This window comes from Arvicanthis niloticus, chromosome 18 (assembly GCF_011762505.2).
Source record: "Arvicanthis niloticus isolate mArvNil1 chromosome 18, mArvNil1.pat.X, whole genome shotgun sequence".
Taxonomy (NCBI): Eukaryota; Metazoa; Chordata; class Mammalia; order Rodentia; family Muridae; genus Arvicanthis; species Arvicanthis niloticus.
This window is the reverse complement of record NC_047675.1, coordinates 12123076-12145363: the sequence shown is the minus strand read 5'-3', so window position 1 is coordinate 12145363 and position 22288 is coordinate 12123076. Positions and strand designations below refer to the sequence as shown.

Sequence of the window (22288 nt, the reverse complement as noted above, 5' to 3'; positions counted from 1 at the left end):
TACCACCATGCATTTCTTTTTCACAGGTGCTTCATGTTCTGAGTCCATGTTTATGCGGCAAACATTGCACTGACTGACCGGTTTCTGCAGCCCCATGAGCTTTAGTTTAACCCTTTCTAGTATTTACAGAAGGCTCATTCTGTGTCAGGGTATTCCTCAGAGGAAAAGCCTAAGGCAAGTGCAAACAATTGATCTTGGGAGGCACCACACTGAAGGGCGAAGGGCAGCCCTGTCTCGATTACTGCATTTGACATTCAGGGGACTCTGCTGAGGGAGCAGCCTCTTCTAATCACGCCAGGTGGCACACTGAGTGGAAGAGCGGGCAGATTTCCAGTCTAGGTTTTTCTGGTGCTAAGGCCCTCTAGCACCTCCGTAAGCCAAGGGAGGACTCACGTCCTGGGAGGCTGCCTGAGCCCACAGGGAACACTCAAACGGGAAGAAGAACCAGGTGACCAACAGTGTGGGCAGTTCTCATTCACCACACCAACAGCGTGGGCAGTCCTCATTCACCACAAAGCCTTCAAGGCACTTTGGAGAAGTTCCCCAACACAATACCTACAATTTGAGTGAGGATCTCTGAGGCTATGGGGCTGGGTCATCAGCCTGTGCTACAAAGGGAGGTGGTGCAACCTTTAAGAGATGGGGCCTGGTGACGGGAAGTGAGGCCACAGACAGTGTGCTCTCCATGAATGGGGGGTCATTAGGGACCCCAAAGCTGGGACAAATGGCTAAAGCGCCTATTTAATAGATCAGAGCAGACCTGGATGCCAGGTTCTCTGTAGCCCCTCAGTCTTTACCTGTTAGAGGGCCCTTCTGGCTAACACACCCTGCCTGCTACCTTAAACTTCTCCAGCCCAGGGCCCAGGCTGCCCTTCCCTATACCCAGCCATTTGGGTTACATGTCCTTTTTTCTGTCTACTCTCTTGGCCCAGGCTGCCCCTCTTGGTCAGCAGCTTCTCTTGTTCTCCCTCCCCATCTCTCCTCACATGGGCCAGCTCAGTCTGGCCATGTTGACTCTGGACTCTCCCAGCAGTGTCTGCCTCTGGCTATGCGCTCCCTTTTATTTACAATAAACTTTCTCCTCCTCTATCTCTGGAGAAGTCACGTCCTTTCCTGTTCTAGTTCCTTTCTGTTCTTTTTTTCATTCAGGGGGTGGGGGTTGTGTTGTGTACTGAAAGCCCTCCCCCCCCCATCACTGCTGCTAGGTTTTTGTTTGTTTGTTTTCTTTTTGAGACAGTGGCTCACTATGCAGCTTTGGCTGCTTGGAGCTCAATGTGTAGACCAGGCTGGTCTCAAACTCAGAGAGATCCACCCCTTCTGCCCTCAGAGTGCTGGGATTAAAGGTGAGCAGCACACCATCACCCTGCTGTGCTGTGCATAATAGTTGTTGTTTTTTTGGGGGGGGGGCAGGGACAGGTTCTCATAGAGCCCAGGCTGGCCTTGAACTCCTGATACTACTACCTCAGCCTCTCAAGACTGGAATTTCCAGTGTGCATCTCAGAGCTTGGCTGACCGTCAGCATTCTGAAACAACCATCAACACAAGTCACATTTCAAGTAACTGTGAGCCTTCTAAAATCCTATAAAATAGATAAGTTTTCTTCTCTTTTCCTCCTTCCCTACTTACCTATCTTCCCTTTCTCCCTCCCTCCCTCCCTCCCTCTCCCCTCCCTTCCTTCCTTAGGCTTTGTCTTGCTATCTAGCCATGGCAGGCCTGAAGTTCACCATGTGAACCAAGTTGGTCTTGAACTTGTAACCCTCTTGCTTTAGCTTTCAGGGTGTTGAGGGGTGCATGCTACCAGCCTGGTTTGAAAACACCTAATATTTCTGTATCAAATGGATGGTATCAGAAATATGGCATGAGTTTGGTAGAGGCTGTGCCAGAGACCTATGAGGCAGAGGATAAGTAGCATGTGTAATTGGGAGGGGCTAGGTTCTCATGGGAGGGAGGCAGGCCACTGGGGCAAGCCAGCTCTTTCTCCCTTGCTCTTGGCTTCCCAGCTGCCACAAAATGGTGTCCTGTGGCCTCCCTATAGGCTCAAAGGCTGAAATGCTATGGGGTGAAACCTCTGAAACTTTGAACTGAAGATAAACCTTCCCAGCTTAGTAAGTTGGATCTCCTAGGTATTTTGTCACAGCAATGGGGACCTGAGTAACTCATCAAGATGAAAGAGAGCACTTCCAGTTCAGTCAGTAGCTGGTGGGATACAGGGTGCTTCCCTTCTGACCTCAGAGCTCCTCAGCCTCTACTCACTGATCCCCTTTGGGATCTGGGTGCCTTAGATTAAGACCATGCCACCAGTCTAGACAAATTTAAATTAGTAGACCACGACACACTTTTAAAAGAAAAAGAAATGGATTTGGATAAAAGAGACAATTTCAGAATACATGTCATAGCCTGGCAGTATAAACCTGCCATCCAAGCACTTGGGAGGCCTACCCACAGACTGTGAGATCAAAGCCAGCACTAGGCAGAGTAAAGTCAAGGCAAGTCCAGCCTTCCTTCTTTTTCTTTCATGTGTACGTATGTGAATATGTACATATTCTTGTGTGTGTGTCTGTGTGTGTGTGTGTAAGCCAGAGGACAAATTCAAGAGTCATGTTTAGGAATGCTATCTGTCACCTTTGAGATAAGGTCCCTCCCACTGGTCTAGAGTGATCAGTTAGGCTCTTTGTCAGGCTAGGGAGTCACAGGGTCCTCCTTCCTCCCCTTCGCCAGTGCTAGGACCACAGTGGATACCACCAGCTTTTTTTTTTTTTTTTGGTTTTTCGAGACAGGGTTTCTCTGTGTATCCCTGGCTGTCCTGGAACTCACTCTGTAGTCCAGGCTGGCCTCGAACTCAGAAATCCGCCTGCCTCTGCCTCCCAAGTGCTGGGATTAAAGGCATGCGCCACCACCGCAGGGCACCACCAGCTTTTTAAAAGGGATCTGGGGACTGAATTCCTTATGTGTGAGAGGCAAGCACTTTGCCGATTGAGCGGTCACTCAGCTTTGTGCTTAGGTAACCTAGTGAAGCCCTGTTTCAAAATGCAGAATAGGGGATGGAGATGGCTCAGCAGTTAGCACTGGCTGCTCTTTTAGAGGACCCGGGTTCAATTCCCAGTTCCTGCATGGAAGCTCACAACTGTCTATAATTCTCCTCTCAGGGGATTTGATGACCTCTTCTGGCCTCCAAGGGCACCAAGCCCACGTATGGAACATAGACATACATTCAGGCAAAAATACCAATACACATAAATAAAATGAACTGAAAACCAAGATGAGAAGACTGGGTGAGGTGCAGTGGTGGAAGCCCAAGGCCAGACTTACTTCCCCAGCCTGGGAATTCCACTCCGGTGTCTCAACATTGTGTCCTGAGATCTGCTGGGCTGTGGTCACAATTGTCTGTCTTCTTTCCTTCCTTCCTTCTCCCTACCTCCCTTCCTTCCTTTCTGTGTTTACTTCTGACAAGTATTAGTCTGCCTCAGGCTGGCCCTGAATTCCAGAGCCTCCTGCCTCAGCCTCCCAAACGCTGGAGAGACAGGCCTGATGGCTGTGAATACTACGGACTTGTCCTCTGTCATCTCCTGACATCAGTACCCATGACCAGGTCATCTGGAGAACAGCCAAATCCACATGCCATTCACCCCTGGTAAATCTGGATTGGGCCTCCCTGGTACTCATAGGTCAGCATGAGGCTGTGCAGGTTGGGTGTATACTTTTGCTGGGGACCAGGTCTTAGGGCCCAGAGCACACACCTTCTGCTACACCCCGAGCCCTCTGCGCTCCCACCACCCACTACCTTCAGACCCCACGTACCAGAATCCCAAAAGCCATGACTTTGAGCACACATTCGAGAGAGAAGAGGGAGGTGAACACAATGTTGAACACGCGAAGGGCGTTTTCATAGGCCAGCGAGGCTCCGTAGAACTAGAGGGATGAGGACAGGCAGAAAAGTCAGTGGCCTGGCTGAGAGTCAGGCTGCAGGTCCGACCTCAGAGCCCAGACAGGGCATCAGCTCAGCCAAGGCCTGGGCCATGAGACAGGTCTCCTGCTAGCGGTGGCTGGCCTCGGGATCCTGGGAATCCTCCCAGCCCAGCCTCCGTAAGTGCTGCAATTGCACACATACGCCATCAGCCACAGCTCCAGCCCTTACTTGCAGCCATCTTTATCCCCGGATATGCTGAGTAATTAATTAATTAATTAGTTAACCATAAAGCATCTTAACGATAATCCAGCCAAGCTTTCTTGTCAATAAAAAAGTTTGTGTATCTATTTACTTTTGTGTATGTGTGTGTGTCTATGGGTGCATGTTTATGTGTGTGTTGTGAGTGTATCTGTATCATGTGTGTGAATGCCTGTGGAGGCCAGAAAACTTACAGGTCCTCTAGAGTGGAGATACAGGCAGTCACGAGCTCCCCTACAGAGGTCCCGGAAGACAGGTCTCTTAACCACTGAGCCATCTCCTGAGATCTCCTCATTTTTATTTATTGTTTGGTGTTAGTAATGGAGTCTAGGGCCTAATGTCTGCTCTACCACCGAGCCACAGCCTTCCTCAGGCTTCATTTTTAAAATTTTAATTACATATTTTTATAATTACATATTATTTAGCTAGTATGTGTGTATGAACACATGCATGCATGTGGAGGTCAGAGGACAACTTGCAGGCGTTGGGTCTCTCCTTCCAACATGTGGGACCTGGTAATCGAACTCAGGTCACCAGGTTTGGTGCAAGTACCTTTATTACTGAGCCATCTTGCCAGCTCTTTATATATTTTCACTTTTTAAGACAGGGCTTTACTATGTTGTCCATGCTGACCGTGTATTTGTGACCCTCCAGGTAGCTGGGATGACGGCTGTGTACTGCCATGCTGGCTGAGCCTCCCGATCGGCACCCTTACTGGTGTTGGTAATCTCCAGGGCTCTACTAGTCAAACAACGCGTAGGCATGTTAAAGAGAGAGGAAGGCCTGGGAGTGGTAGAGTGATGGCCTAGAATCCCTCAGTGAGGGCTGGGGGCGTGGCTCAGAGGTAGGGCTCTTGCCCAGAATTCCCAGTGGCTGGGGGCGTGGCTCAGAAATAGTCCTGTCTAGGACTCTCAGTGAGGGGCTTAGACCCTTGAAGTTCTGCAAGTCCTCCTCTCTGATCTGTTCCACTCAGCACGCCTTCAAGGAGGGTGTCTACTCCTCTCCATGGGGCCACACATCTGACTTCCCAGAGTGCAGACTGGTGGGACCATGGAGAGTGCAACCACGGGAGACTGAGGCATGTGGGGTGATACCAGAGAACTGGAGAGCCCAGCCCCAGGCTTCTGGGAGGAAGAGTTCCCCATGTGTAGCTGGGAAGAAGGAAGGAGCTGGCCAGGCAGTGTGGTGGGGGCTGCGTGGCAGGCAGAGGGTGGGGCAAGCGGCTAAGGCTCAGCGGCAGGGTGGCTGGCTGAGATGCTGTGCACGGGTCTATGTTAGGAGGGTGCTGGAGTCTCACCTTCATCATTAGCACGATGGTGTTGAGAGCGATCATGGCCATGATGGTGTACTCAAAGGGTGGGGACACCACGAACTGCCACATTCGATACTGGAAGCTCTGCTTGTTCTGGGGCATGTGCCTGGTCAGCGGCTTGGCACTGATGGCAAAATCGATGCAGGCCCTCTGTGGGAGATGCCAGCGCATGAGAGGGGCCAACAGCAGGGAGGCCAGCTGCTCACAGGCTCCTGGTGCAGCTGCCCAGATCCCTTGTGCTGGGCCCAGCTGGGATCACTGCAGTCCCCGAGGGCCCCTCATAAAACCTGACAGTCTAGTAGACACCAATCTGGGAAGTCACCACACGCTGCCCTGCTTCTCTCCTGGAATCTCCCTTGCAAACAGCTATCTACAGTACCAGCTTACAGATGTGAGAAACCAGTTCCGAGAGGCTGGGCTTCAGCCACCTCTGAGGAAAGCAGACTGTAAAATACAGCATCCGCTCTTCATGGCTGACAGCTCCTTTATGTTCTCTCGCCTTCCCTCCCTCCTTTCCCCCATGCTCCCAACCTCCCACCCCAGGATTTTATGTAGCCCAGGCTGGTTCCAAGCTGCCTATGTAATCAAGATGAATTCCTATGGTGCTTGGGACAGAAGCCCAGGGCTTTCAGGACTCCAGGCACGGAGTCTACTGCTGAACTTATTCCTAGCAGCTGTCTGCCCTTTGAGACAGGATCTCACTCTGTAGCCCAGGCTGGCTTCAAAATAGTGGTCTTGCTCCACCTGAGTACTTGCCTGGCAGGTCTGACACTGTGACCAGATAAACTATGCTTTCTTTTTGAGCCCTTTGCGTCTCCTAGTCCTGTGAGGGAGGCTCTGGGACGCAGAGCTGCTGGCATCAGTCTGGGTGCTGTGGAGGCAAGAGAACTGAACCACAGAACTACAAAGGCTGCAGGGCCTTAAGTCATAAGGGACTGGCTTACAGAGAGCCATGAGGGATTTGGTTATAACCCGTTGAAGTCTCATGGATATCAGGACTGGAGAACAATCCAGAAGGAAAAGCGTTACTGAGGGAATTGGGCATGTGACAGGCAGTGCTTGATGCTTTGTCTAGCGGGCCACATAGGACTGTGTTCACAGGAGAGTTAAGAAAAAGGTGATCCACCAACCCTTGGGCTGTCATGGGGCTTCAGGGTTTTATGAGGTGGGGGAGGCTCTGGTATATATCAACGACTCACACTAGCACATACAACAGGTTTGCAAAGTGCTACAAGCAGCTGTGACAAGAAAAAGGCAAGGTGGGCAAAAGGCCTGGCCGGGTCACTTGAAGGAAAATTTGGGAAGTGTTGAGATGAGTTCTGAAGGAAAACTAAGGAGGCCAAATTCAGTGCTTGGGAGACCTTGCAGGACTTTACACTCCAGCAACAGTCCACTGAAGGGAGGAGGAAGAGGTGACAGGCAGTGTGGGTGGAAAAGACTAATCATGTTGTGGACAGCTGTCCCCGCAGAGAAAGCTGCGTCCACTTCTCTCACACCCTGTACTTGAGGATAGACTTTGCTCCTTCAGCTTGGGGCCCCTTTAGTAGTCAGGAGTGGCTGAAGGAGAAGTGGAAACCTTGGCGCCCACTGTGGGAACCCACTGCTCAAACCCTGAGGAGCTGGTCTGGCAGCGAGAGCAGCAGGTGAGAGAGGGTTTGTACTCCTGGGCCAGGTCCACCAGGGAAAGCCTGCTTCACTGAACCCACTAGGGAGAGGGAGAACCACAGAGGCCTAGCAGGTTCCCAAGATGAGGAGAATGCACAGTTCATGGGGAGTGACATAGATTACAAAGCAGCGTCAAGTTCTTTCCTAGTCATGCCCTACCTAGTATCGCTCTTTCCACAAAACTAGTTACAAGGGACGGGACCACTGTATGCTGTGGTGGCCCCCCACTGTTCCTTTAATGGGCACTTGGAACAGATGGCAGAGGATGGTTGGAGATCTTGGCCACTCTCATAGCAAGGTCTCACTATATAATGCTAACCCTGAGTGTCCTATAGATCTGTGAGAGCATCTGGAGGAGCAGGGGAAAAAAACCCAGCAGGTAAAGGGTTTGAGCAGCAGCCTGCTGCACGGGTGGGAAAGGCATTCTCAGGGGCCATACATTTGTGTAAAGCTTAGCACCAGGGTGGGCTTCCTCCTGGTGAGTTGTTGGTCAGGAGTTTGCTGAGGCTCCACAAGCCATAAAAACCATTGTTTCTGCTCTTGGTTGCATGCGAGAAACAGTAAGGCCCCTTGCTGAAGACACTGCATGTTGTGTCTTCACTGCATGTTTCAGGACATGGGGAGACAAAGATGGGGATGACTGGAAGCTCCTTCACTGTTGCTGGCTACTTTTTGCAGTACTGGAAAGAGTGATACAGGCTGCTGAGGGAGGCTCATCACTAACGGTCCTGCTCAGCTCTGGACCCCGTGTGCTACAGTGTATCAGGCACGATACACTGTTATTGGTGCAACCAACTGCTCTCTTGTTGGACTTGAGGCCTGCTTTGCAGGAAAGAACCCCCTCTGGTCCTGCAAGTCAGGACCAAAAAATATATATAGCTGGTTATAAGGCCCAGCAGAACTGCTGTCTGTTTGGGTTGTGAAGGGCATCCTTCTCCTTCTCCTCTTCCTTCTCTTCTTTTGTTTTTTCCAGACAGGGTTTCTCTGTGTAGTCCTGGATGTCCTGGAACTTTCTCTGTAGACCAGGTTGGCCTTGAAATCAGAGAGATCTGCTTGCATCTGACTCCTGAGTACTAGATTTAAGGGAATGCACCACCATTGCCAGGATGACACTTTTTTTTTTTTTTTTGTACTGAGTGGCGGTGGTTATTGCAGAGATTCAAATTGGTCAAATTTCAGAGAACAAGTTACTGTTTATGGCAAAGTGTTTCAATGTTCAGCTATAAATGGGGGGAAGTAGTCATCTGTATCACACGATCCAAGGCTCAGATGACACTGGTGAAGAGGAGACAGAAAAAAACCTAAGAGCCAGAGGAAGGTGTGCAATTCTGTGTAGCTCTTTTCTATAAAAACTCACTCCCTCCTTAAGCAAAGAGGAAGGCTCACAAGGCTCAGGAATCTCAGAAAACTCACATGGCTCAGGAAGTTCAGGAAACTGACAAGACTAGGGGAGGTCAAGAAACTCACATGACTAAGGAAGCTCACAAAGTTATATTCAGAAAGCCTCTCCACAATGTTATGTATGTAATAAAGAATTGCTGGAGAAGAGACCTTTCCATGGAGCTGCCTGCAAATTGTGTAGGGAGTTCCAAGAATGGATACAGCTATCATAAGTTGTCACCCATGTTTCTGTAAGTGACGGCAATAAACTCACTGGTTCATATAGCTAGGCCTGGGTGGAATTGTCTCTTGTTTGTCTTTGGTGTACTGCGGTAAACAGATATCTGTTTATATGTCCTTACAGAAAATCATACAGTCCCTTTGGGGGGAACCAAGGGCTAGATCACCGTCCTACTACTCTTTGCTCTGAAGAATTTTGGAAGAAGGTTGTGTGCTAGCTTAGCCAAAAAGAAAAAAAGAAAGCATGGACAGGACCACTGAACTGGACATGCAGCATGAGCAAAAAATCAGTCCCTTTGTGGATACACAGGGCTGCTTGTTATTGCAGCACAACATGATTCAGACTGACTGATACATCCTCCTGATATCTGATGTGTGCATTTTTTTTTCCTCCCTGGAAATCCAAAGGAGAGCTATCTTGCAGATTGTACCCTACTTGGGAATATTTGCTGTTGTTCTGTTCCCATTTTTTTTCTACAAGTTGGTTTCGTTAGGTCTCAAACCTGAAACAAATGGCTATCTGAAGTGTCCGTTAACATATCAAAGTAGACCTGACCTCAAGGTTCTCCCAGCATCCCTCAGTTATCACCTATTACAAGGTATGGCTGGCCTACCATAAACTTTTACTTACCCTAGACATCTTCAGCCCAAGGGCTGGGCTGCCCTTCTCCCAGCTGCCTTTCCCTATATAATCCAGCCATTTTGGTTACCCCGTCTTTTGGTCTACCCTTTACCCTTTTGGCCAGTTTCTTGTTCCAGGCTTGGCATTTCCCCCCACCCCCATCTTTTCACATGGCCTGGGGTCATGCTCACTCTGGACTCTCCTCTCCTAGATTTCCCTTCTCTGGCTATGCTCTCCCTTTCATCTACAATAAACCTTCTCTCTCTTCATACCTAGAGGCAGTCATGTATCTCCTTTTTATTTCTTTTTTCATTCAAGATTCTTGCTGTATGTGCACGTGCGTGCATATGCGTGTACGCGTGTGTGAATGTGGGCTGTGTACCAGTTTTTAAACAAGGAACATAACTAGGCAGCGGTACCTCATTTTTCTCCAGGCTGTACTCTTCCATCATCTTGTCTCCCTGCTCCTGAAAGGTGATGATGATCAAGGCCACGAAGATATTGACAAAGAAGAAGGGGAACACTACAAAGTACACCACGTAGAAGATGGACATCTCCATGCGGTACCCGGGGCTGGGGCCCTGGTTCTCAAAAGTGGCATCCACTGAGTGCTTGAGGACCCTGTGAAGTGTGGGCAGGAGACAGGAGCAATAGAGGGGATGGAGAGGGCAAAGGCACAGGAGTGGGGGAAGAGGAATGGAGAAGAAATAAACCCAGTCATTGACTGACAAGTATGGGGTTGACTGGGTGCCAGAGAATGCTGCACTTTTCACATTTTTTTTTCTCAGCATCCCCTGGGGAGGTCATTTCTGGCTCCACATTGCACACAAGAAAATTGACATTCAGCAGTTTGGAGAGACTCAGAAAGAAGTGTTCTTGTTGGTGTCTAAAGCTAGGTCTGTGGTGAGGTAGGGCATCTTGGAAGCAGGTATCAGTCCGTGCAGGGTATTTAGTAGAAATGGTGGTGGGTGTGAAGGAGACTCAGGAGCATGTGCGTGCAAGTGTGGTCAGAACTGTACAGACTCAAGAGCTGCACGGCCCAAACATTCTCCTGGTGGGCCCAGGGCTTTGAGTATGGGAGGCCCTGGGTTCCATTCCCAGGACTACAAAATTAAAATAAAGCTTTGTGTCTGGTGGATGCAGTGTTCATGGCTGTCTTTTGCTCTGTAAATAGCTTCCAATCAAAGTGAAAGTTTTGTGTCTAAGCAGTGCCTGGGTATAGCTGATGTGATAAAAGTGTTTGTTCACCATGACGAGCATGGTACCTTGTTTGGACAAACCATTTGTGTGGCTAGGAGTTTCTTTTTTACTTTCAGTTATGTGTATATTTTCAATTATGGTACATCTGAGAACAGGTTCCCACAGAGGCCAGTAAAGGATGTTGAATCCCCTGAAGCTGGAGTTACAGGTGGCTGTGAGCCACCCAACGTGGGTGCTGGGAACTGTTCAGGTCTTCTATTAGAACCACAAGTAAGTGAGCCCCAACATTTACAGTTGTTTATTTCTGTGTGCATGCCTGCTCTGTGTGTGTGTGTGTGTGTGTATGTGTCTGTGCATGTATATGTTGTATGTGTCTGTGTGTGTGTGTAGGTCAGAGGACAACTTTTCCTTCTGTGTGTGCCCCATCATTTCCTGCTTAGTGATCTCACTGATCCTGCCTTAATTTTAAAAATAGGGTCTCTCACTGAACCTGGAATCTCTGTTTCTGCCCTGTAGTATTGGGGTTAGAGGAGTATGCTTCATGTCTTGCTGCTATGTGGGTGTTGGAATTCAAACTCAGGTACATTGTCAACTGACCCATCCCTCCAGCCCCGAGACACTTTTTTTTAATTTTATTTTTTAAAAAAGTTTTTATTTTAAATTACGTGTATGTGCGAGTATACACACACGTGCAGTACCCTCAGAGTTTCGAGGCTTCAGATCACTAGAGGTATGTACAGGTGGTTGCAAGCCTGACTTGAGTGTTGGGAAGGCAGCTGCTGTCTTCTGGGTAAGCACAGTCCTGTTTAGAGCCACCTCTCAGCCCCATGTTGTTTTGAGTCTCACTGTGCACCCCTGGACTACCTGGAGCCTGCTGAGGCCTCAAGCTCACAGAGTCAACCCCCTGCCTCTGCTGCCGGATTTTAAGCCTGTGTTCACATTTATACTGCTGGGGGAGGAATCTGGGCTTTCCAACAGCTAGGCTGGAGTTCAGCCTAAGAGTGACTGACACCCATGCCCCTCGGGGCCACCCCTGAACTGTGAGACTGCATCACGGTAACAACCTTGGGCACAGGGCCAGGCTTTGACAACTCCGTTCTCCCCCATTCCCACTCTGCTCCCCTGCTCCCGGGGTCCCGCTACTCACTGTGGCCAGCCCTCTCCCGTGGACACCGTGAAGAGTGTGAGCAGGGCCCAGAGCACATTGTCATAGTGGAATTCGTACTTCTTCCACTCCCGGTCCCGGGCTTTTACTTCATTCTTCTCGTACAGGAGGTACTTGCCTCTGTCACAGAGAGCTGGTTAGTTAACAGGGCGCACCACCTCCCTAAGGCCATGTGGGTAGCCTGGAGGTGGGCATATAGCTATCCCTGTGGGGGCCGAGACCCTGGCTTGAGTGCGGGTGTGAGGGACACAGACAGGATGGAGAGGCAAACACAGGGGCACCCTATTTCAGGGTTGTTCTTACACCTCCTTTCAGAACTGGAAGTAGTGAGTTCAAATACCACCCAAGACTCTGATCCTTTTGGTATGGCAGGGTCTCCTGAAGTAGCCCAGGCTAATGGGGAAACTCTGGCTCTTCCTGCCTTAGAGTCCCAAGCTGTGGGTGACAGGCCTGTACCTGGGAAGCATCTGAACAGGGCTTCTCAGATACAACTCAAGGAGGGGCTATACATTTGTGGTTGCTGGGAAATCAGAACAGCTTAACCTGGTCTGAAGAGATGGGGGTCTGAAGAGATGGGGGGTCTGAAGAGATGGGGGGTCTGAAGAGATGGGGGGGTCTGAAGAGATGGGGGGTCTGAAGAGATGGGGTCTGAAGAGATGGGGGGTCTGAAGAGATGGGGGGTCTGAAGAGATGGGGGGTCTGAAGAGATGGGGTCTGAAGAGATGGGGGGTCTGAAAAGATGGGGGTCTGAAGAGATGGGGGGTCTGAAGAGATGGGGGTCTGAAGAGATGGGGGGTCTGAAGAGATGGGGGCCACACCCAGATTCTCAAACTTTCTCACTTGCTCTTCTTTTTGAGACAGGGTTTCTCTATGAGGCAGGCTGGGCTGGAGCTCCATCTCAGCCTCCTCTGCCTCACGTCACCCAGTCCGTGACTTTTTCCTTGTTACTAGTTTCCATGCCAGGGAGGGGAGTGGGCCTGGGCCTTGCCATGTACACACGGAGGATGCCTGCTCACTATCACAGGGATTTTTTTGGAGACAAGTGCTCACTCTGTAACCCAGCTTGGTCTCAAAACTCAGGGCAATCCTCCTGCTGTAGCCTTCTGAGTGCTGAGGTCCTAGGTATACCACACCTGACTTTAAGAACTCTACTCCAGACCCAAGCTGACCTAGAGTTATCCCTCTGCCTCAGTGTCTGGACTGTGGGCCCAGTACCTTCCCCTCCTCTGCTACAGTGTCCCCCGGATTGTGGCCCACCCACCGACAGTCTCTCTCGAACTCCTTGGACTCGTCCGTGCAGTGGAAGAATTTGCCCTTGAAGAGCTGCACGGCGACCACGGCGAAGATGAACATGAACAGCATGTAGACAATGAGGATGTTGAAGACGTTCTTGAGCGAGTTCACCACGCAGTCAAACACGGCCTGCAGCGGAAGACGACCTTGACTTTCTAATGCCCCTGCCTCCACCACAGTTTGAGTCACTGGATATGGAACCCAGTGCTTCTGGTACACTAGGCAAGAATTCTGCCAACTGAGATACATCCCCACCTCCTGCTTTTTTAGATAGTCCTGTTGGCCTCGAAATAGGCTCTGCCCTTCTCTGCCCTGACCTATCAAAAGGAATCCTGACCTGGTGCAGATTCTGCCAGTCAACCCCCCTTTGCTGCCACCTTCTGGACAAGTGTAGCAACTACATCCCCACATAAAGTCTATGAGGCAACCTGCATCTCCTTCAGTGGGTCCGTCCCCTATGGACTCAGACTAACGGGACCCGACCCGGGCTTGTTTTTCCCCAGTCCCTGAGTGCTGGGGTACTAGGTGCACGTTCCAGGACTGTCTTTATTGACCCCAGTCTCACCTTGAGCTTTGGCAGCCGCTTGATGGTCTTTAGAGGTCGTAGCACCCGGAGGACTCGGAGAGACTTAATGGTGTTGATGTCCTTTCCTTTACTATTGCCACTGTTGGGGATGTTAAGGTTGAAGAGGGGAAGAGACAGAGACATCAGCCTGGGAAGGAGGGCCCACAACCCCACATGGTCCCCCTTGTCTGGACCCAGGTCTGGGCTGAGCCAGCCACATCTCCTCCCTTTCTGGTGGATGGTCTAGTTTTGCCCTAAAAACCAGATTGCTTTGAGGGGTCCTGCTCTCGTCATTTGTCGAAGACCTGCCTCTGCATGAAGGTTTGTTTTTTTGTTTGTTTTTTTGTTTTTTTTTTTTTTGTTTTTTTTTTTTTTCCCGAGACAGGGTTTCTCTGTGTAGCCCTGGCTGTCCTGGAACTCACTCTATAGACCAGGCTGGCCTCGAACTCAGATATCTGTCTGCCTCTGCCTCCCAAGTGCTGGGATTAAAGGCATGCGCCACCACTGCCCGGCTGTTTTTTTTTTTTTTAATTAGTTTTTTTGAGACAATGTCTTACGGTCTTACTATGTAGCTCCGGCTGGCCTAGAACTACAGAGCCCCTCTTTCATCTGCCTCCTCAGATCTGGGATTAAAGGTGTGCACCACTGTGTGCAGCCATTTGCACCAACACTTCCATTGCTCTTTGTTGAAAATCAAGGCCTGGGAGGTTGATGAACTGTGAGATGAGACCTACCGTCCTTCTGAAGGATTCAGAATGCTCTCCCTGCCCCATATTTCCTAGGCAGAAGGAAAGAAGTAACCAGGGGCCTGGTCCTTTCAAACGCCAACATAATCTAAGGTATGGCTGCTGCTTCAGTCTCCAAGGTCCCTCCCTACCTTGGTTAAAAGTAGGACCTGTGGGCTTAACCACGCAGACTCCAAAGACATCGAGCTCTTAGCTGCACACAACTTGGCTCCCACAGGCCATCAAGCGCTTGAGGTTAATGGCTTCCACCCCCACCCAGGGCCCAAACACGAATCCTAGAGTCATGTCTGCTGGCTTCATGCCCAAGCCCCAGAGGGTGCTGTCCCAAGTGTCCACTGTTCACTGGCCTCTCCTTTTTACACGGACCTCACACGTCTACTTTGTCTTTACATTCACACTGGTCATCACTCCCTTCTCCTACTGAGGATCCTGAATCTGAGCTCTTCAAGAGCGAGGCAGACCTTTGGCTTGGCATGCTAAGGTCACCTTCAACCTAGCCCAACTCACTACTGCACCAGCTGACGTCTGGCCACAATCCCTGTGTTGGTTTTTTTTTAAATTGATTCTTTCCCCTATTTTTGCTTTTGGAGACAGAGTCTGGTCTGACTGAGCAACCCTGGAACATACTATGGAGACCAGGTTAGCCTAGAATTCAGAGATCTTTTCTTTTTTTTTCTTCCTCCTGAGTGCTGGGTAAAAAGGTGCACACCACCATGTCCACAAAAAAAAATTTTTTTTGTTTGTTTCTCTGTGTAGTTCAGGCTGTCTTGGAACTCATTCTGTAGACCAGGCTGGCCTCAAACTCAGAGATCTGCCTGCCTCTGCCTCCTGAGTGCTGGGATTAAAGGTGTGTGCCACCACTGCTGGGCTAGCCAGAAAACTTTTAAATTACATTTATTAATTTTGTGAGAGCGTGTGTGTCACAGTATGCATGTCAGAGGACAACATTTGGCAGTTGGTTCTCTCCTTTTACCATATGGATCCCAGGATTGAACTCAGGTTGTTGGGCTTGGTGGCAAGAGCCTTCACCAGCTTAGCTATCTCACCAGCTCTCTCTGTTTTATCTCCTTGAGACAATGTTTCACCATGTAGCCCATGTTGGCTTTGAGATCCTCTGACCTCATGCTCCTGAGTACTGGGATGATGGGTGTGACTTTGCACAGAACTGCAACATCCACTCAGCCATGGTCTCCTTCTTTTCTTGGTGCCTCTCTAGAAAGCTATGGGCTCTGTCAGCTTTCTGTCTTAGACAGGAAGCACCTCAGAGGCCCAACTTGTGATGAATTCTTCGGTGTATTCTCTTTCATCTTGGCTCTTGTCCCAGCTACTGACTCACAACTGGTGTGAGGTCTCAGGACATGCAAATGGACCAAGGCTGCAGTCCAAGGGACAAATATGTTCCTATTACTGTCCAATCCATGGGCAGATCTTCCTGGCACCAGGGCTTCTGGTGGAGAGCACCATTTCCTGGCACGGTGGTGGAGAACACCGTTTCCTGCACAGTGGTGGGGAGCACCATTTCCTGCTATGGTGAGAAAAGCCAGTTGTGGCTCTGTGTGGTTGCTGTGCTTCTGGCCATCTTGGTGAATGTTGTGTGTGTGTTTGTGTGTGTGTGTGCACGCTGTGGTATGTGCATGTGTGTAGATGTGTGCAGGTACCTGTGCATGTATGTGGAGGTCACAAGTCAACCTGAGGTGTCACTCACCTTAGCTTTTAAGGCAGGGTCTCTCACTGGCCTGGGGCTCACCCAGCAGGATAGGCTGGCCAGTGAGTACAGGGATCTGCCTCTTCACCCCAGTGCTGGATTTATATGTGCACGCCACCATGTCAGACTTTTTACATGGGTTCTAGTGACGGAACTCAGGTCCTCATGTTCATACGTCAAACACTTTACCAACTAAGGAGTCTTTTTTGTTTTGAGAAGGGGTTTCTCTGCAGAGCATGGCTGGTCCAGACTATGTACACCAGGCTGACCTCAAACTCAGAGATCCGCCTGGCTGGGATTAAAGGTGTGTGCCACCACACCTAGCTCTGATGTTTCTGCTTATATCTTTTGTTTACCGATCATTAGACCAGTTTTTCTTATCTCTAAGTGCTTGTTATATATTAAGGAAGAACATCAACTTGTATTCATCTCTATATCTCTACTGTTTTATACTGTGGCAGGGACACAGTATATAAACCAGGACTCAGGATTCTCCTGCTTCAGTCACTGAGTGTTGTCACCATAGTAGCTTAGAAAGCTCTGCCAGGCAGACGCTCCTCAGGGTGATGGCCACTTCCTCCCCTGAAAGCCTGCTTTCCACACCTCAGCTGCTCTAGTGACCCTCTCTCCAGCTCCTTGGCCCTGCTGACATCACACGTGAGGAGGAACACTCCCTGGCCCTCCCATTCTTGGTAAGAGTTGGTGGGTCACAGTGGCAGGTGATGCTGTGATCCCTTGTGGCTCCCCCCCCCCCCCCCCCCCCCCCCCCGAGGCTCTGGTCACAGTTAGCAACAGGACACCAGCAAGAACAAAGGCCACAGGAAAAGGAGGCCAGAACCAACACGGCTGCGAACGGGGCACGGAAGACGAGACAGAATGGGAGAGAGAGAGAGAGAGAGAGAGAGAGAGAGAGGCACTTTACCGTGTATTGCTCCTGATGAGGTGGCGTCGGAAGGAGAGACAAATCGTGAGTGGCCTCAGAGAGAACACAGGACACGCACAGACACACATAGGCGCTGGGCTCTGGAACCCCAAGGGTACCAGGGGAGCCAGCCCCTCCTTCAGTCTTTGTACTGGGCAGGGCATGGCCCTGAGAGCAGCTCTCAAAGGCAAGTTTCCAAGGAGCAAGGAGCCCTGGGGCTGCCGATTACCCTGGGTGAACTAGCCACTCAGTCACTGCCAAGAGCAGGAGGATTGCTTCCTGCAGCCGTCCTGCCATGGGGCTTGTTGTGGGTGAGCTTTGTGGGGAAAGGACAGAGGTCTGACTGCTGCCCTGACAGCCGACAAAGCCTCATCTGGAAAATGGGCTTGGCTTCAAGATGCTTCATATTGTTATTGGTAGCCTCCACCTAGTGACTCATGTCAAGATGTAGCTCAGGCTAACCCGAACAACTGATCTTCCTGCCTCAAACTTCTGAGTGGCTGGAATATAGGTGTGTGTGTGTGTGTGTGTCTGTGTGTGTGTGTGTGTGTGTGTGTGTGTGTGTGTGTGAGAGAGAGAGAGAGAGAGAGAGAGAGAGAGAGAGAATTTGGTGAGTGAGTGGAGCTTTCTGGAAGGAGAGTTGCTGATGATGAAATCCAGGACCTCACACGCTAGGTCAACACTCTGCTGCAGAGCCACGCCCAGCCCCTCACTGTGGGATTCTAGGCAGGGCTCTACCCCTGAGCCATGCCTCAAGACTTCACTTTACTTTTCATTTTGAGATAGGGTATTGCTAAATTTCTGGGCCGTCCCTGACCTTGTGGTCTTCCTGTCATGACTCCAGACATTACATCATGCCTAGCAATTCTCTCTTTTCAACTGAACAGCTTAGTGCCTAGGATATCTGTGCAGAGCTCAGGACTTGACCCAGAAGTCCTTCCCATGGGTATTAGAGATGCTGCCAGTGGCACTGGCACCTGCATCAGCTTTGTGGGGCCCGGCATTCCTGAACACCAGGACAGCGTTGTCACTGAGCTCTGTCCCTAGCTGAACTTCGCCTAATGTGCTGCTGAGTCTTGAGTCACTGCATTTACCTGCAGGAGGATGGCACCATTGGGCCCATTTTCCAGATGAGACATCTGAAGCCCAGACAGGGAGAGTAACTTCCCTAAGGGCACACAGCCAAAAGTGGAAGACTAAGATTCAAACCCACAGGCAAGCATCTTGAGCTTGAGTCTTCCTTCCTTTGGGGCAGGGCTGTTTTGAGGGTGTTGCTGGAGGGCCTCTTTGGTTGTGGGGAGTGTTGGGTGCAGGAGCGGCTTGACCAACGTACACTCTGCCAGCTCTGCGGGGCTGGAGGACTGCCCTGGGGTAAGGGTGGTGGCGCCATATAGGCTCTTGGCAGTGAGTGTGAGATCACGATCGAGCAGTTGCTGTGAGATGTCAGAGCCTGAGCGTGGACACTGATGTGATGTCCCTCATGGTGACAGACTGTGAGATGGCTTGTTAATGATGGTGCATGGGAGATGCAGCATGGCTAGTGGACGGAGCGCACGTGTATGCACACCCACACAGATCACACATACAGATGTGAGTGACGAGGAGGAGGAGGAAGAGGAAGAGGAGGGTGGGATCGATCAGAGGATTTCAGCACATCGCTGGGAGAGCACAGGCAGGCAGACAGGGCCCTTGCCTCAATCCCTCTTATCCAAGAAGGGAGCAGCCTCCCTCCCTCTCCTTCCTGCTTCTCGGCCTCTCAGACCTTCCAGGGAAGAAAGGACCCAGTAGGACAGGTTGCTGGGCTAGGTTCCATTCTCTATTCCCCACTGCCTCAGTTTCTCATCTGTGAAATGGGGACCACCACCCTGGTGCACAGCATCATGGATGATGCTCGGTTCATTTAGGCTGTTACATCTTGCTGCATGGGAAACCGGGAACACAGAGGTTTCCAGGCTTGGGAACTTTCTCTTCTTTCCTTTCTTTTCTGAGATATTTGTGCCCCATAGCCGAGGCTGGCCTTAGAAGCAGCAACCCTCCTGCTTCAACCTCTCAAGGGCAGGAATGCAAACGCTTGTTACCACACCCAGCTGGAGGTATCTCACACTGCTGCTGGGGTTTCCTGCCTTGTCTATGAGCAGAGAGGCTCATGGGACAGACAACGGAGAGAGAAACAGCAAGCTGACACTCTACCATGACATCAACAGGAGACACCAAGCAAAGACTTCATAAGTTGAGACGCCCCAGGTACAAGAGATCAGAAGCCTGCTGCTAGGGATTGTGGGACAAGGGAGGGTCCTGAAACCTCTCTTGGGAAGCAAGTAGCAACTGGCATCCCTTTTGCTATTGGGTATGCAGGAGTGGCTTAACCAAAGTGCTGGCCAGCTTGCACTGAGCTGCAAGCCCAGTCTTTCCCGAGAAGGAGCAGGACCAAGGAGATTCTTGGTAGTGAGGCAGGGGCCTGGTAGGGCTGAGAGTATCTCCTCTGCCATCCTACTGACATATCCACAACTGCAAGCCCTTCTAAAATTCCAAGAGAATCCTTGGCCCATGCTTCCAATGCTGGTTCCAATGCCGGTTTCTGTTAGAACTGCCAGCCTGCACAGGCACGTGGGAGTCCCTGATCTGACCTTCTCTTGCATAGGAACTGAGGAAAAGAGCTAAACACAAGGGATTCCAGGAGCACAGGGTAGCACAATGTCTGCATTGAATTCACGAGAGCATTAAAAACTTGGCTCTAGGGCTCAGGTCTCATGCAAATGCCCCTGACTCCATCCCCAGGACCAGGAAAAGGAAAAAAAAAAGGAAAGAGAAGAGAATACAGGTGGATGGGGTTGTGTGGGGGAGGAGACAGAGAGAGAAAGAGAGAGAGAGAGAGACAAAGAGAGAGACACAGAGAGAGTCAGAGAGACAAAAGAGTAGATAAAAGGGAGCGAGGGCCAGGGGTCTGGTCAAGTCAGGCTTGCAGGCTATGGAAACACCTACTCACCACCACCATAACCACAGCAATCTGTGCCCCAGGGAGTAACTTGTTGGGGCTACTGTGGCCCTTCACCTGTAGACGGGCAACAGTCCAGGCCCTCTGTGATGAAGCATGCACTTACTGTCAGATGAGAGTACTGACTCAGTACTGACTTACTGAGGAGTCAGCAGTAAGACAACCCAAAGAAGCCCTCAGGCTTCTGTGTCCGGATGAGGTGGGTCAGGGTCCCTGGAAGAGCTTCCTTCCTGGGAATGACCCATGTGACAGGCACAACCTAGGTTCCCAAGATGGACTTCCAGACTAGGAGCAAGCCAGGTCTGTCCCTGATATTGATGTCTGCTGTCAGAGACTGCACCACAGCATGTGCTGCCCGGGATCTTGGGGTCCCCCTCCGATTAGACCTAAACTGGGCTCCGTCTCAGGGTGGGCCCAACATTGGGCGCCATCTTGGAAGAGTTGCCTAAAAACTTGGGTGGCAGAGCTCACATACCTTTGAGAATGGCCCCTGAAATACCATGTTAAGTGGATGCACAGGCCTCAGTGACACTCTGGAATGGACATTGTGAACTTAGGCACCATCTTGGAATGATGGCCAGATTTCAGCTAACATCTTGGAATGGCTTTTTACCCCTTGAGTGCGTTTGAGATGGCTCCCTGGAACTCAGCTGCCATCTTAGGATGGCTGCTTGCTGCCTGGGTACCATCTTGAAATGGCTATCAAGAATTTGGATTCTATTTTGGGATGGCTGCCCAGACCTAAGGAATCATTTTGGAATGGCTATCTAGAACCTAGGTGCCATCTTGTAACGGCAACTAAACACAAGAATGTCATCAAGAGTTCATGAGTCATCTTGGAATGGCTGCTCTGCTCTCTGGCACCACTGTGAAGTAAGCGCTGTCTTGGAATGTAACTCAGAACTTGGGTGCCATCTTGAAATGGTTGCCATTTTAGAGTGGTCACTCAGAAACTGGGAGCCATATTTAAAACCACCACCTATAGCCGGGATGCCATTGTGGAGTGGTGCTATGGTATGACCTTGATGAGGGTGGGGCAACCTAGGAGCCTTGTGAGGAGAGAGACATAGAAGGAGGCCACTAGGTGTACGGCGAGGAGCCCTTAGGCACAGGTGGGATGGAACTCTCATGCACACTTGATTTCTGATTGTCTTTTTGGGGGTGCCCCAAAGAGACAACACGGGGAGGGAGATGAGATGTCCCTGGAAGCAGCACAGCAAGAGGCCACTGCCTTGCTGTGGGAGGAGTGGAAGGTGGTCTGGTCCCTTCCTTCCGTCCGTCCTTAATGGTGATGACATGCACAAAGCCAGTTGCAGCTCCACTGGGGCAGAACCCCCCCGCTGGCCCATAGCTCTCTTTCCCATCCCTGAACCCCAGAATATGACCCGCATCTGTCAGTGGGACTCAGACTGGGGCTGGGGAGGGGGACTGCATGGAGACTTACGTGAAGGCAAAGGCCACCAGGGCCCCACTGACCACTATGAAGTCCAGAATGTTCCATAGGTCACGGAAATAGGCCCCCTGATGCAAGACGAGGCCCAGGTCGATCATCTGAGGGGAGAGGACAGTGTGTTCAGAGCCTTCAGCCTACCCACCTGGGGCAGGATGGGAGGGCAGGATCTCATATCCAGGATGACAGGTGGGCCCTTCTGAGGAAAAGGAGCTGGACTTGACAGTTCTGAGGCCTAAGTCTTTGAACCTCAACAGGAGGTCATGTGTCAGCACAGTAGACTGTATGTGTGGAACCTTCCAAGAATCTGTCCACCTCTTTATTCCTCCTTGGTGACCTGTGGTTCCTGCCCTCACCATGGCCTGACAATCCCCTCACCTGTCACCTGACAGCTGCCAGACGCACTTAAGAGTCCTTCTGCCTAGAGCCCTTCTCCATTGCTCTCACTTCCTGGTGTGTAGGCCAAAGTCCTCCCAGTCACTGCCAAGCCTTACTTGTGTGATTTCACCCACCCCTCCTCCTCCCTCCCGCCACAGCTGGTGAAGGCCCCTCATCCTGAGGAAGGCCTGTGGAAGCCCCACTTCTGCTCTTACCTTGATCACCATCTCAAAGGTAAACACGCCCGTAAAAACATAGTCAAAGTATCGCAGCACCTGCAGGGATAAAAGGCCAGGGACCCCATCACAGGCTTGACCAGGAAGGGACTCCTGGGAAGCCTACCAGTAGTCCACTGCGGGTGAGGACCACTCTGAAAACCTCCCAGAAGTAGAGCTTCCGCCCAGTGGGCTGGACAGGGCCAAGCCCTGCTCAGGAGCCATGTCCAGGCAGGATCAAAGATGGGCGGGGCCTGAATAAGGGGTCCA

At 50.8% G+C, this 22288-nt stretch overlaps 1 protein-coding gene across 6 annotated transcripts in view; it reads right to left on the bottom strand.

Moving 5' to 3' along the window:
• Positions 1-22288, bottom strand: part of Cacna1a (calcium voltage-gated channel subunit alpha1 A) — a 299938-nt gene that overhangs the window by 54587 nt on the left and 223063 nt on the right. For all 6 annotated transcript variants that reach the window (XM_076915519.1, XM_076915517.1, XM_076915518.1 and 3 more), the window contains 8 exons: positions 22019-22078; positions 21420-21526; positions 13608-13707; positions 13011-13171; positions 11732-11869; positions 9804-10005; positions 5463-5627; positions 3799-3909 (listed from right to left, as the gene is read on the bottom strand). In XM_076915519.1, the coding sequence (XP_076771634.1) occupies positions 3799-3909; positions 5463-5627; positions 9804-10005; positions 11732-11869; positions 13011-13171; positions 13608-13707; positions 21420-21526; positions 22019-22078 (1044 nt within the window). The remainder of the gene's footprint in view (positions 1-3798; positions 3910-5462; positions 5628-9803; positions 10006-11731; positions 11870-13010; positions 13172-13607; positions 13708-21419; positions 21527-22018; positions 22079-22288) is intronic.